This window comes from Sinocyclocheilus rhinocerous, unplaced genomic scaffold (genome assembly GCF_001515625.1).
Source record: "Sinocyclocheilus rhinocerous isolate Xijiao unplaced genomic scaffold, SAMN03320098_v1.1 scaffold1532, whole genome shotgun sequence".
NCBI classification, from domain to species: Eukaryota; Metazoa; Chordata; class Actinopteri; order Cypriniformes; family Cyprinidae; genus Sinocyclocheilus; species Sinocyclocheilus rhinocerous.
This window is the reverse complement of record NW_015654064.1, coordinates 89,340-102,512: the sequence shown is the minus strand read 5'-3', so window position 1 is coordinate 102,512 and position 13,173 is coordinate 89,340. Positions and strand designations below refer to the sequence as shown.

At 36.6% G+C, this 13,173-nt stretch overlaps 2 protein-coding genes across 7 annotated transcripts; one reads left to right on the top strand and one right to left on the bottom strand.

The window, feature by feature from the left end:
* Positions 1 to 120: 120 nt before the first annotated feature.
* LOC107716807 (activating transcription factor 7-interacting protein 2-like) lies at positions 121 to 5,987 on the bottom strand. 6 transcript variants are annotated; one of them, XM_016523384.1, is made up of 12 exons: positions 5,846 to 5,987; positions 5,113 to 5,204; positions 4,021 to 4,152; positions 3,759 to 3,839; positions 3,537 to 3,616; positions 1,965 to 2,017; positions 1,816 to 1,874; positions 1,603 to 1,645; positions 1,461 to 1,507; positions 1,300 to 1,363; positions 1,117 to 1,175; positions 121 to 1,038 (listed from the first exon to the last, which is right to left on the bottom strand). In XM_016523384.1, exons 2-12 carry the CDS (start codon positions 5,200 to 5,202, stop codon positions 637 to 639), a joined length of 1,110 nt encoding a protein of 369 aa, XP_016378870.1. In that variant the 5' UTR covers positions 5,203 to 5,204; positions 5,846 to 5,987; the 3' UTR covers positions 121 to 636. The 6 variants fall into 6 exon arrangements, with proteins under 6 accessions (XP_016378870.1, XP_016378871.1, XP_016378866.1 ...); XM_016523385.1 differs by lacking the exon at positions 5,846 to 5,987 and adding an exon at positions 5,662 to 5,797; XM_016523380.1 differs by lacking the exon at positions 5,846 to 5,987 and adding an exon at positions 5,313 to 5,480.
* Positions 5,988 to 10,123: 4,136 nt separating this feature from the next.
* On the top strand, positions 10,124 to 12,918 carry LOC107716806 (uncharacterized). Its single transcript, XM_016523378.1, has 2 exons — positions 10,124 to 10,182; positions 11,025 to 12,918. Exons 1-2 carry the CDS (start codon positions 10,146 to 10,148, stop codon positions 12,626 to 12,628), a joined length of 1,641 nt encoding a protein of 546 aa, XP_016378864.1. The 5' UTR covers positions 10,124 to 10,145; the 3' UTR covers positions 12,629 to 12,918.
* Positions 12,919 to 13,173: the final 255 nt, after the last annotated feature.

Genomic DNA, 13,173 nt, shown 5'->3' with positions numbered 1-13,173 from the left:
CGTCCCGTATTTAACCTTGAGAAATCTGGTCACCCTATTTATGGCAGAAAATGGAAATAAACAGAATTCATAACTTTAAACATTTGTAAGTCAGAAGTCAGCATTTTTGAGAACGCATGAAGTAGGATCCTCAAATGTAGTCATTACAGGAAACAAATGTTGTCTCAGAAATGGTTTACTGCCACTTACATTAGACGTTAACAATCAGATTTCACTGCTGTCTATTATGGCTAGTGATTGCTTTGTTGACTCATACCACCGAAAACCTCATATTATGAAGACCAGAGGCAAATGAAATCGGTTTGCAACTTTATAACTAATAAAAACAATACAATACAGCAGCTTCTTTCTTAATACTATTGTGTTAGTGAGATTCATATAAGAAGAATGACTTTCAGGGCTCTCTGATACTTAAAAAAAAAAAAACATATTTTCGTCAGAGGAAAAAAAAAAACAACAACAAAAAAAAAAAGGAAAAACAGCAGCTTTAACTTTATTTGTACCCAACTCAACATCTTTTAAGAAATTGAAATCTTAAATTAAATACTCCAAATTGCAGTATAAAGAGTAACATTCATACCCCTTCAAACCTTATATGAACAAAAGTTTCTACACACTGGAGAAATGTTGCCAGGATCACATTTGTCCTGGTGCAACAGTGCGTATGTCACTGTACGGCCCATAACGGCCAAATATATCCTTCCCCACAACGATAAAGCACAGTCGTTTATCTCCTTTGCAGTCTGACACCTTGCAGGCCATAGGAAGAGGCATGGCTTTGATCTCTCCAAGGCACTTCCATCCTGAAAAAGTGCCGTTTTTATGTTCATGGGAAACATAAATGTAGTAGCATTCCATCTCTGCTACATGTGGATCTTTCCGATCAACGTTCCACGCGATGCCTAATTCTTGTGCGCTTCCAATCCGAGCTAGTTTCACCATTGGCTTCTGGGGCAAGTTATAAGAGGCAGCAATAACTGGAAGCTCTTTGGGAAATGGAGTGTTTGGGAATGGATGGACTTTGGAGTGCCAGTCCTCCTATGAAAGAAAGGTAGAAACTGAAATGTTATGATATAAACTTACTGATGTAGTAGCACATAGAAAATATTAGCATACCCCTTCCAACTGTACTGAAGAACTGACACGGTCCTCTTCCATAACACTTTGATTTTCTTCTGTTCATTAAAGAAAATGACATTAAAACAAGGCTTAAAGAATTGTTTATGTCTTGCATTAACCATAATTTTAGAAAAAAAGAAACTAACAAAAACAAACATGACAAATTCAATGCCATCATACCTTTAATGGCTATAGGTGGTGTGCTTGAGGGTTTTGATTGTTCTGGTTTCGAAGGTTCCAATTTCTGCAAGGCACAAATGTGGAAACCGAACTACTATGAAACAGTCTGAAAATGCACAGCTAGAATGAAAGAAACCCTGAGTGAGAGAATGATGGTGTACCTGAGCCGATGGTTGGGTAACCAGGCTCTCTTCATTCAGTCTGGCTGCTGAACCAGAACAAAAACACACCATGCCCACTAAACAGTCAATACAACAGAGCATTATTTATAACATCATTTGATTTTTATTCAAGATCAAATACCTCTGTCTTCTTCTGTAAGGTCAACAACCTGATTCTTAGACTGCTGAAATGAAAAAAGATGAACAATGGTAATCTATAGTCCCCAGCACAGTCTAAACATGTCATCATGAATCACATGAGCCACATATTACAATACTATAAAAAAACAAATCCTCCAAGAATAAACAAAAGCCAAGTAATTATTAATAATAAGACATTGAAAGAAACGGTTACCAAACTCTGCCAGAACCCTTTTTTTGGTCTTCTCAATGTGGTCATCTCACAATCATTGTCTATTAGTGCAAAAACAATCATTTTGATGTCACAATATAAATGTTTGACATTTTTGAGGTCAGAATAAACAATGATAATAGCAACAAGACCTGCGGAGGATACTGAAGCGTTGTTACTGAAACACCCTCCATTGACTGAATTTCTGTAAAAAAAAAAAAAAGTCCTGAAATCAGAATTCTGCACTCCAACAAGACATTTAAATGAAATAATTTTAATAATAATGCAATAATAAGGAAATAATATACATTTCTGGATATTTAATTGTCCATTCACAAATCCCCAATTTTTACAACTTGACTGCCCAATGCTCACTTAAAATTAAAAACACTAATTTAATAGCACTGATAAAAGAAAATTATCTTTAGCAAATCAAAAAATATTACATCCATTTTTCATACTGTCGATTATAATGTTATGATGCCTAAAGTCACTTGTATAACATTTAAAACAACTCATTTTAATTTTAAGTGTTTTTTCCCCATAAAGTTTCTATTTTAATATTGGCTTAATGATATAGGTCATAATTTTAAGGGGTCCTATTATGCCCCTTTTTACAAGATGTAATATAAATCTCAGGTGTCCCCAGAATGTCAACTTCACATCAACTGTCAAATGCACTCAAGGTTATGTCAAAAACACACAAAGTTCACAAACACATTCGGACGGTTATGTCTGTGAACATAAACAGCGGCATGTGTATCAGTATATTAGATCTGTGAAACAGTGTCTCTTGGACATGGTGATAACACACTACTAACGCAAATCAACCAGGCATCCCTCTTATCGCTCCCTCTTATCTTTTGGAGTTCAGTGCTTACTGATATAGAGAATTGGAGTGGACTTTGCAGATCTTTTTCATGCACAAACAACAACATTACACACTAAAGGAAGTTGAAAATGTAAAAAAACAAAAAAACAAAAACATAATAGGACTCCTTTAATATTGCTGCATCTCTAGCAGATCAAACAAACAGAGCAATGTTTGGGCTGATTTTATTATTAAAAATGTTAATATCTCTTTTTTATTATTATTATTACTACATTTAAATCACTATAAGGCGATGCTCTTGTATTAAGAATTTTTCACATCTCAGATACATTTGGGGACAGAAAAGCCAAGCACCTCCAGTTTCTGTCCATCACACTTGAGTTCTTACAGTGAATCGTGATTGTGGTAATTCAACAATTAAACAGATGGCTAGGATAACAAATAGCTGTAATCAGTGGTTTGAATGAGTATGCTTTGTTGGCCTTGGAACACAAATATTAAGCAGCAATGAACGCCTCTCCAGCGAATCACACTAGTTTATAAGACTGCAACAGCCACACATGAAAGTGAAGAAATGCCACTCGGCATACAGCACCTCAGGGAAAGAAAAGAAATGGAAAGGTGCCAAGACTGGGACCATTGAGACGATTTCACTTTGATCATTCTATTAGAATATCTTCTGATTAAACAGTAAATGGAATATTTTAGTGATTGTCATTCAAACATCAGGCTCGCTGCTTCTGCATCATTTTCAAGTTGAAAGGCATCAGTCTGCAGCATGGTGTACAGATCCACACCAAAATAACACCGAAAGCCCCTTCAAAAGGCCATATTTTACGTAATTGGTGCCACTGATATATTATGAATGAAGTTTGTTATACATCTAGAATACCTGGATATATTGTTTATTAGTTCAGCTGGAGAGATGCATCGCTGTGGCTGCACAGGAGGAGGACTTAAAGGAGGAGGAGACTGTTGAAAAGATTAAAAAAAAAAAAAACAGTGATGAGTTATACATAATTACAATAATAAAAGTCAGCTTCATAAATGTCTAAGTATTATTATTATTATCAAACTTTGGTTCTACAAATAAATCTCATAATCTAGTTCATACCTGAGAAATCCCTAAGGATCTGAACTTTCTGATATATGCAAATATGGCATCTCCCCTTCGTTTTATCTTCCTTACATGAGCCTGCAAACAAACAAACAAAAAAATTATGTAACAGAGAAATTATTTATGGTGGTTATGACATACTGACCCTGCAGGGCGCTACAGTAATATGGATTAGTATATTAATACACATATATTTCAAAATGAAAATCATGGGAGAGGACTAAAAATACAAATGAACTTGGGAAAGCTGGTCACTTACTTCCAGTTTCTTGATTCTGGCATTGTATCTGGGTTCACCATTCACCTCACCGATTCTCTCCATCAGATTCTTCATCTTGTAGTCAGACTGCTCGACTGCATTCACAACCTTATCTGAAATAATCTTTTCAACCTATCAATAAACAGGTTACGAATGGGGTGAGATCATACGCAGTTCTGGAAATAAACACACACATGTGTACAGCTGGTTTGTGCACTATTCAATATTGAATTTAAATTCAACACATTGCAGATTAAGAACATGTAAATAGTCTTAATTTTTTGCATGGTTTGTTTGGCTGCAAGGCCAATCACTTTCTACACTGTAACAGTTCATGGTCCCCAATGACTTCCATAGTATGACCAATGACTTTCATGGTTACTAACATTCTCCAAAATATGTTTTTTTTTCTTTTCTTTTATTCTTTTATGTTACAAAGAAAATCTAAACTCATACAGGTATGGAACAGCTTGTGGGTGAGTAAATGATGACAGAATTTTATTTTTTTGTGTGGACTGTCTTATAGAAAGACAGAACAATAATTTCAACTAAAAAAAATAGTACAATAACGCAATTTCAAAAGTTTCTATGTAATAATTAGGACAGAGTACAGTCAGTAAAAGATCTGACCACACTTAAATCAAACCACATACTGTAAATAAATTAGCTTTAATTATATGGACTATGGTAGAAGAATATGCACATGACGTGACATTTTCCAGAATGCTTTTGACCCTAGATGCCTGTTTATTTTATATTAGCTACCTGAAAAAGGGTGGTGCACATTTTGTGATGCTGTATTGAATTTGAAATCTTTTTGGTTGCGGATTGTTTTGACAGAACTGAACTTAAATCAAAAGAATGTCCATTCATTTGAGGAGAAACACTCCGAATTCAGAGAGTAAATACACATTTACATTAACAGCTCATGAAGTGAAAGACAATGAGTTCTGAATTTTGCCAATCCTGGCGTAAAATTAAAAAGACAGTCCTTCCATTTTAAAAACAAGGAGACAAAGACTTATAAATCCGTTGACATTTAATTAATATTGTTGGAGAAAAACATACAAGGGACGTAAATGACAAACTTGCCTCAGATCGAGGGAGCTTGTTCGCCTTCTGCCCACTGTCTTGAACCAAGTGTAATGTTCCAGAGTCGTCTTCATATCTGGACCTTTTCATACCTGAGCAGTAAAGATACAAAGCTCATTTCATTTCGAATGATCAGCAATTACATTTCATGATGAAAACCAACCAAATCTGAGATGGAATTAAACCATTAGTTCTTTTACCACGCTCAATGTAAACATTTGTACTTCGTTTCAGATTAAACAGAAACCTAGATTCAATCGTAGCCATTGTATTGATCTTTACTAATACAGAAAACTGGCTTGAAGCATGTCATCGAAGACAATCCTGTGCTTTTTATACATAAACACATCTACACTTAATGAATCAAACAACCCGGAAGTGATGTGCTTTAACAGTTTACGGCAACAACAAGCTCTCTGGTTACAAGCAATGATAAATGGCCTTTCTTCTGAAACGCAAGCTACATTCGACGATGATGAACCAGACGCCACTAACAATTTAAACAATGAAAAGTTTAAGCAAGGTAACGTTACAATCCATATTGCTTACTAAATCAGTACGTTTTCTATCACCACACAAGCATGCATAACGCGTTTTGAAAACCCACTGACTCTGGCGCTTGCCATACAACGCGCGTAACAAATTCCAAACGGAGCCCGCGAATTCTAATGTCTGACGCCGTTTGCTTTGCGTCCTCCCAACAAAACGAAAGACATTTTCAAAAACAACCCACCTGCACTGCTTTCCAATTTAAACAGAGTGCCGAGCGCGTCCTAACTACTGATCAGCTTAGTATGTACCGGTATTGTCCCTACAGGGGATTTCCTGTTTCTTTAAATATGTCCCGCCACGAAACAAAGGTAGTGGGTAACAATGCCCGCTTTGTGAATGAATGGTTCTTTTGAGTCGAATCTTTTCAGTGAATTAGCTGAACCGGTTCACAAAACTGATCTGAACGATTCGTTCTCGAATGGGACTAATACTATTATTTATCATGTCTATGGGACTAATAATAACGTATCGGTCAGAGCGGTTCTCGGATCATCAGCTCTCTGACTCATTGAACTAAGAACCGTCATCCATTCGTAATTAACTGAGAATCGGAGTGAGCAGATAGTGGGGAACATTGATTCGGAGTAATCGAGGATTTCACTGATGGAGCGACAAATGATCAAGCCGAATAATAGAAATTTACCCAAGATGATTGTATGACAGTTTTATTTGTTGTTATTTGTATAAGTTAAATTCAAACGTCTTTGTAAAAAATAGTATTGTACTTTAAATGCAAACAAAATTTAGTTTATACAATAACACATTTTTATTAATTAATTTATTCATTCTGAACATTGTATGTAGAGAACATATTTCGCGTGTTGACACGTCTGTAAAGAATAACTGAGTCACTGATTCTTTGGTTCTTTGAAACGAACTGTTCGAAATGCGAATAGATGCGCAGTGCCAATAATGTTTTTTTTCCTTCTCACGCTCGTATCTCTTTTCACCATTTGCTGGTTATTTATTTATAAGTTTTACTCAACTAGCATGGTTTCGTGTAGAATAATGAAGGTCGTCTCTTATTTTTTTCTCTAAATTTTAGCTGTTTGTTTTTTTTTAATCTACATTAACTGTTCTCAGTTTGGTCGGACACGTAACATATCGAGTAGGCCTAACGTTACTACAAAAGCTCATAAACACATGGCAATGAACCCAATGGGCTCTACGCACGGTCACTTCCACGTTTTTTCCTCTGGATGCTTATTTACATCCGCTGCTGCGCCGGAAGCCATTGTTCCTAACGAAGAGCTTTCAAAATGACAGAGGAGAAGAAGACTTTTCAGTTTACAAGAACTTCTCCGGATTACTGTAAATGTTGTTCAACGTGTTGCGAGTCTGTCAGCTTTCACACCAAAACGGAGAAGGACATTTTCAAGCGTTTCAAGTTACATCGACAACTTTAGGGTGAGTATTGTGCTGTCATCTTCTAGCAAATACCAAGAATTCATTCATATGAATGTTTACAGGGCTATAGTAAATGCCTAGTGGGCAAACTGACGGAATATATTTGGCCAATATCTCGCCTTAGATGATACTTCCAATATCTCCCTTACTGTCCGTACAGGACACAAATATTTTGATGAAAAAATTACTGCAATTCACCAAAAAGTTTTTTTTCATGTTCCAAAGGTTGTAGTACATTACAAGATACAAGACTGACATACTACAGGTGAGAGTTTGCCAAAAACTCCCTTCATACAGGCTACAGTATTGTCTAAAGTGAGATATTGGCGAAATGTATTCAGTTTGCCAACTAGGCATTTACTGTAGCCCTGTAAACATTAATCTGAATGATTTATTGGACTTCGTTTTGTACTGTACAGTCCCTAAAGCAGCCTAAGCGAATATCAAACTTATGTTACTGCGCTGGAGAAGCGGCTCTTAAGCGCTAAGATCAATTGTTATCGAGAAACGCAGGCCAGAGATGTCAAAGTTGCTATGGAGTCCGTTTGACCCCAGACGTTACAGGAAAGGTTATATAGGCTACTACATGATCCAACTTCAACTTTTATGATTTTTTTCTCGTGTATTTAATGTACTGTGTCACCTATTGCTCAAACAACTTATTTTCTGAGAAACAGGAAAGTGTCTAACTGTCTTATGTTTGGTCTTTTGCTCACAGCAAAAAAACACAACCTCTGATTGAGATAACCTTAAATATTAAATATGTATGAACATTTAGCTGTTCTTAAAAATATCTCATATTCTTCAAAATAATTAAAGACTGACATATTGTGAAGAGAGGCTGATGAGATTTAGATTTAGTTTCCTTTCCACTTAATACTTTTCTTATCATAAACAAACAGTACTAAATATTTCAATAAATAACTACTAAGCCCACTGTAAAAACTTTTTATTTATTTTAGTATTGTGATTTAATTATTTTACCTTGATCTCCTGGCTCCATTTCTTCTGTCCCATTTTGATGGGATCCCCATCCCACACCTTCTTCTGCGGCCAGATGTACTCTTTCTCTTAGGTCTTTGCATTTTTTCGTCCAGATCTGCCATAACCAGTGACGGTTTTTTGGTGTGTCATCATTAAATAAATCTATGGCAAGCTGGGACCATACCTCTGAGGAATATTCAGTGTTTCTATTCAAAACATCAGCTTTCTGCAGCTTGTTTATTAGAGAATTGATCCCTCCTTCCTTTTTCCATTGATCTGATCTTACAAGTTTTTTGCCTTTTTTATATCTCCCCATTATACAGTGTGAGAGATCCAAGTCTGACTATGCCGATCTGGTCTTACTAGATTGTCCATCAGAGAAATGAAATCTTGGATTGTCTGTGGTCATTATTTCATCTGACCAGCACCTTACTGTTTCACAACATTGTCCTGTGAAAATTCGCCTGACTGTGAGAAAGTATGTGTTATCACTATGTTTTGAAAATGTTCTCTGAGTTGACATAGACGCTTCAACCTTGTGTGTGTGTGTGTGTGTGAGAGAGGCTTTGGAGGAGGAGAGGATGGCTCCTGTTAGGTTAACACCTGGCACCTCTGAAAGGTGTACTCATGGCTGTAGCCAGGGTTTGGGGTGAGGTTAAGAATTATGCTATTATAACAGATCTCTCACGGATGAAGGCTGCGCGTCCACGCCTTCACTCACAGCTCTCTCAAGCCTCGTTCACTCCCCAGCGTTTCGAAGCGATTGTTTTAATTCCACGGACTCTAAACATACTTGCAAACTGTATAAACTGAATTACACATGCAGAATTGACCTAGGTCCGGTGACCTAGCTGGTTATACGGGCATGGTTGTACTGACCATATTAAGAAGACAAGTCACGTAGAGATGTTGACCTGTGAAATGTTTGGGCCATTTTGTGCTCAAAGTGGAATTGCTACTGTCACATTGATAATCTGTTGAGATATGTTGTGAACTGTAGGCCTATGTCCTTGTGTGGATATTTTAAAAGTCTATCTTCACCTTAAAGGGATAGTTCACCCAAAAATGAAAATTACCCCATGATTTACTCACCTTCAAGCCATCCTAGGTGTATATGACATTCTTCTTCGTATGACAGCGGAAGTTAGAGATTAAGGTTTATAAAGTTGTAAATATGGATATTTTTCTTACACAAACGCATCGCGTCGCTTCAGAAGGCCTTTATTAACCCCCGGAGCCGTGTGGACTTCTTTTATAATGGATTGGTTCAATTTTTTGGACTTCAAATTTTGGGCTACCATCCACTCCCATTATAAAGCTTGGAAGAGCCAGGAGTTTTTTTTTATATAACTCCGATTGTATTCATCTGAAAGAAGAAAGTCATATACATCTAGGTTGGCTTGAGGGTAAGTAAATCATAGGGTAATTTAGATTTTTGGGTGAACTAACCCTTTAACCAATCTGAAGCACATAACTGCTTAGAAAATATGTAATTTAGTTTTATCTGTTAGCATTAATACTGGTGTATCGCATATGTAAACCGGATGGCCTACAAACTCCTCGAGAGCTTTTGCTACAGTGCAAGTTGTAAAATCTTTATTTGACCCTACAGAACATACTACAACTATGTAATCTGTAACCTTAAATATTAAAAATGTATGAACATTAAACTGTTTTTAAAAAAATAGTCCATATACTGGTATAACATTTATGTGTTTTAACTGCCCAATAACAAATTGTGATATTCTGTACTGTACTTTTGCCTCTTATTATTTTTTTTTTATCCTAAATTTTTTTTTAACTCCACAGCAAGCAGAGCAAATTTTCTAACTCATAGGTTTCTTTTAAGAAATTAAGATCCTTGGATCCTTCAATCCTCCTGTTTTCAATGTGAATATCAAGGTTCACATGGCTCTTATCTGAGGCCGGTGGTAACTTTCCATTGTTATGCATACTTTGTTTGACGAGAGGGGGGACGTATAAATTTCTTCTGGGAAAGACGGGCACAGTCAGTGTATTGGAGCTGAATGCGTAGTGACATGGGCTGGACGATTTGAATGACCAGATCAGTTAATGCCAAAGAGAGCAAAATGGAGCAACAGAGACGATCATGCACTGTAAAAAATGGTAAGAGCTATCTACTGAAAAAAAAATGATGGTAACAATATTACACGTAATATTTTTGAGTAGTTTTTAAGGCTTGATTTTTTTTAATGGAATCTACCTGAATAAATAATGTAAAATCTCCTAAATTATTTAATCTATGACACAATGAATTTATTATTAGTGGAATGTGCTCATTTATTTTAAGTTGATTCTCAAAAGTCTGTGATGAGTCTTTTTGTATTTGACTTCGAGTTATTTTGTACAATTAAAAGACTATACAGCGAGACTAGTATTGGCAAAGCATTTACTGCACTAGCATTAGCAAAGCTACTGCTGACTGAACAAAGCATCATGCCTCATAGTGGTAGTATGCAGTTATCCATAAACATAAGCTGTACTCTTCTGCATAATGGTAACGATAGAAACGTCAACATCACAGAAAACATAACAACATAACAAAACAACAAACATAACTGAACATTAAACAATAATAGATGTTTCCCTTTACTCGAAAACGCAAAAAGTAGCACTTAATTTCAATATTTACTGTCCATATCCAGCCATATAAGCATGTTGCGAACTAACAATCACCGCTAAAATAAAACTACAAAATTGAGCCAATTCTCTTCAAATAAATAGCCTTCTTTCCTTAATTTATTTTTCAGTTTAATCAGTTACTCAATTCAAGCCTCAAAACTTAAAACAATTAGGTAAACATATCTCTTGGTTTTATTTGTGAAAAGTTCTCAATATTTCAGTACAACACTGAACCACTATTTCTTAATAAAATATACAAATTTTTTAATTATCACTTTCATTTTTTAAAATGAAAATTACAAGACCCATGATTAATTTTTTTACAGTGTGGCATCCTATGCGACATCCTGTTATCGGTGGACTGAGAGCTACGTCATGCGTACTGATTGTTCTGTCATTATGGATTGTTTTACCACTGATTCCAAGAAAAGGCAGTGATCCTGAGCCTGTGATGAATGTTACTGCGTCAGTCATCCATACTTTGGGACCAAGACGAGTACGAGAAACAGCAAACGATTATATAGCAAGCTTATCTGAGTCCTGGATGGACCATCCCAGCCCTCCTCATCCATACGCTATGAACATGTGGTGGAGACTAACCAACTATACAGTAAAGAAAAATGGGTTAGAGAACTGTTACGTGTGCGCACAGTTCCCACACAGCACCACTGGAGTGGACTGGTGGCCGCATCAAGATCACAACACATCAACCATCATGGCTGTGGTGGCTGTGGCAGCAGCTCCTTTTAATGACAGCTCCACTCTGCTACAAGACGAGGAATGGAGAAAGGTCAAAGTGACAAAAAGACTGTTTGGCCAGGTAGCAACAGTTAGGGGCATACCAACTAATCTGACATGTTATAGTAGAGTTACAGGAACTAATCCTTTAGGGAAAATACCAAAGAGTAAATGCAACGTGATCTACGAAGAGAATGAAACTAATCTTGCCACACGACAGCGTTGTCTCAAATGCTTAAACAATGCCATCTCCGTTCCTGGGGATCTGAGACAATCTACAATAGCTAAACAATATTTGTTTCACAATCATTGCACACGTGCTACATGTGAGGCTGCTTGTGCAGTTGTGCATGTACCTGATGAAGAGGGCACAGGAGTAGTAGAAAACACCTACTGGCAGTGTGGGTATGCAATATATGTGTCTCTGGCTAGAAACTGGACAGGAACGTGTGCTCTAATTCAACTGCATGGTGGAACAATTGTTCTACGCCACCAACCACGTGAAATTATGAGAAGAAAGGAAACGGGACTGCTTAACATTGCGCAAGACAGCCCAGTGCCAAAAAACCATCACATCTGGAACATAGCTGAGAAATTGCTGGCGGTTTTTGTACCTGGAATAGGTGTTGCATCATTAATGCAAGAGGTACAGGTTACCAGGTATGAACTGATTTCTTTCATTAACACGACAAAGATGATGGAAGGTATCGAGGAGGAGCTGAGAGGACTGAGGTTTGCTGCTTTGCAAAATCGTTTAGTTTTAGACCAGCTGACGGCAGCACAAGGCAGAGTTTGTGTGATCGTGGGAGAAACGTGCTGCACATACATTCCAGAAAATGACGCAGATGGACATGTCATTGATGAAGGGATAGCGAATTTGACCTACATGGCAAAGACTCTGACAGACTGGGAAACTAATTCGGGGTCTTTTGGATGGGGATGGTTCAAAGGTATATTTACTGATGTGACAAATCTGATGATGATGGTTATTTGTATAGTTTGTTCGATCTTGTTGATCTTGTGTTTATGGCCATGTATAATGACATTGATTAGAAATGCTGTGTCATCTACCTTCCAACACCAAAAGGTTCATCATGATTTTCCTTACTTATATCCAAAACCACCGCATGCTCCAAAGCCTGTGAAATATTGCACTGAAACTGATTCCAGCTATAGTGGCAGTGAAGCTTAATTACCTATAGGGTGACAAGATAATGATTAGAAGTATGAGAGCAAATGTTATCCGTGGTACGAGATAATTGTAATAAGTGTTAAGAAGAAGGGTTTATGTTTAGCTTGCTTAAATGTAAGAGATGTCGATGTCTCAAAAAAAAATGTGCTAATTGCTTTCTTACCTATGAAAAATGATGGTGTGTTTTGAATCCTTGTGAATTAACATGCCTGATGTACTGTCATAGGTGAATAATCGGAGGATCCTCAAATGCAAGCTGTGTGTGTTTTGCTTCAAGAGAGCAACCATACGTTTGTTGTGTTTTACTTTTTTTCATTCATTTAAAATCATTTATCATTTAATTATTTTATTATTCCATTTAATCGTTATAGCCATTTATATACTCATTTCATTGATTTATTCATTGATTAGTCATTTGTATTTTCTATTATTTTTCCATTGTTGTTTAGTCTTATGACTGTGTGGATTCAAGGGCTGTCTGTCTTTATGAATAAGAGATACAAGGGAATGTTTATGGAAACTCAAGGTTTATGGGATGTTGCTGT

Coding starts and splice junctions, on each gene's coding strand:
- LOC107716807 (XM_016523380.1), bottom strand. CDS start 5,379: ATGGCTACGATTGAATCTAGGTTTCTGTTTAATCTGAAACGAAGTACA. Junction 4,153..5,112: donor ACAAGCTCCCTCGATCTGAG/GCAAGTTTGTCA, acceptor GTTTATTGATAG/GTTGAAAAGATTATTTCAGA. Junction 1,646..1,815: donor AAGGGTTCTGGCAGAGTTTG/GTAACCGTTTCT, acceptor TTTTCATTTCAG/CAGTCTAAGAATCAGGTTGT.
- LOC107716806 (XM_016523378.1), top strand. CDS start 10,146: ATGGAGCAACAGAGACGATCATGCACTGTAAAAAATG. Junction 10,183..11,024: donor ATCATGCACTGTAAAAAATG/GTAAGAGCTATC, acceptor ATTTTTTTACAG/TGTGGCATCCTATGCGACAT.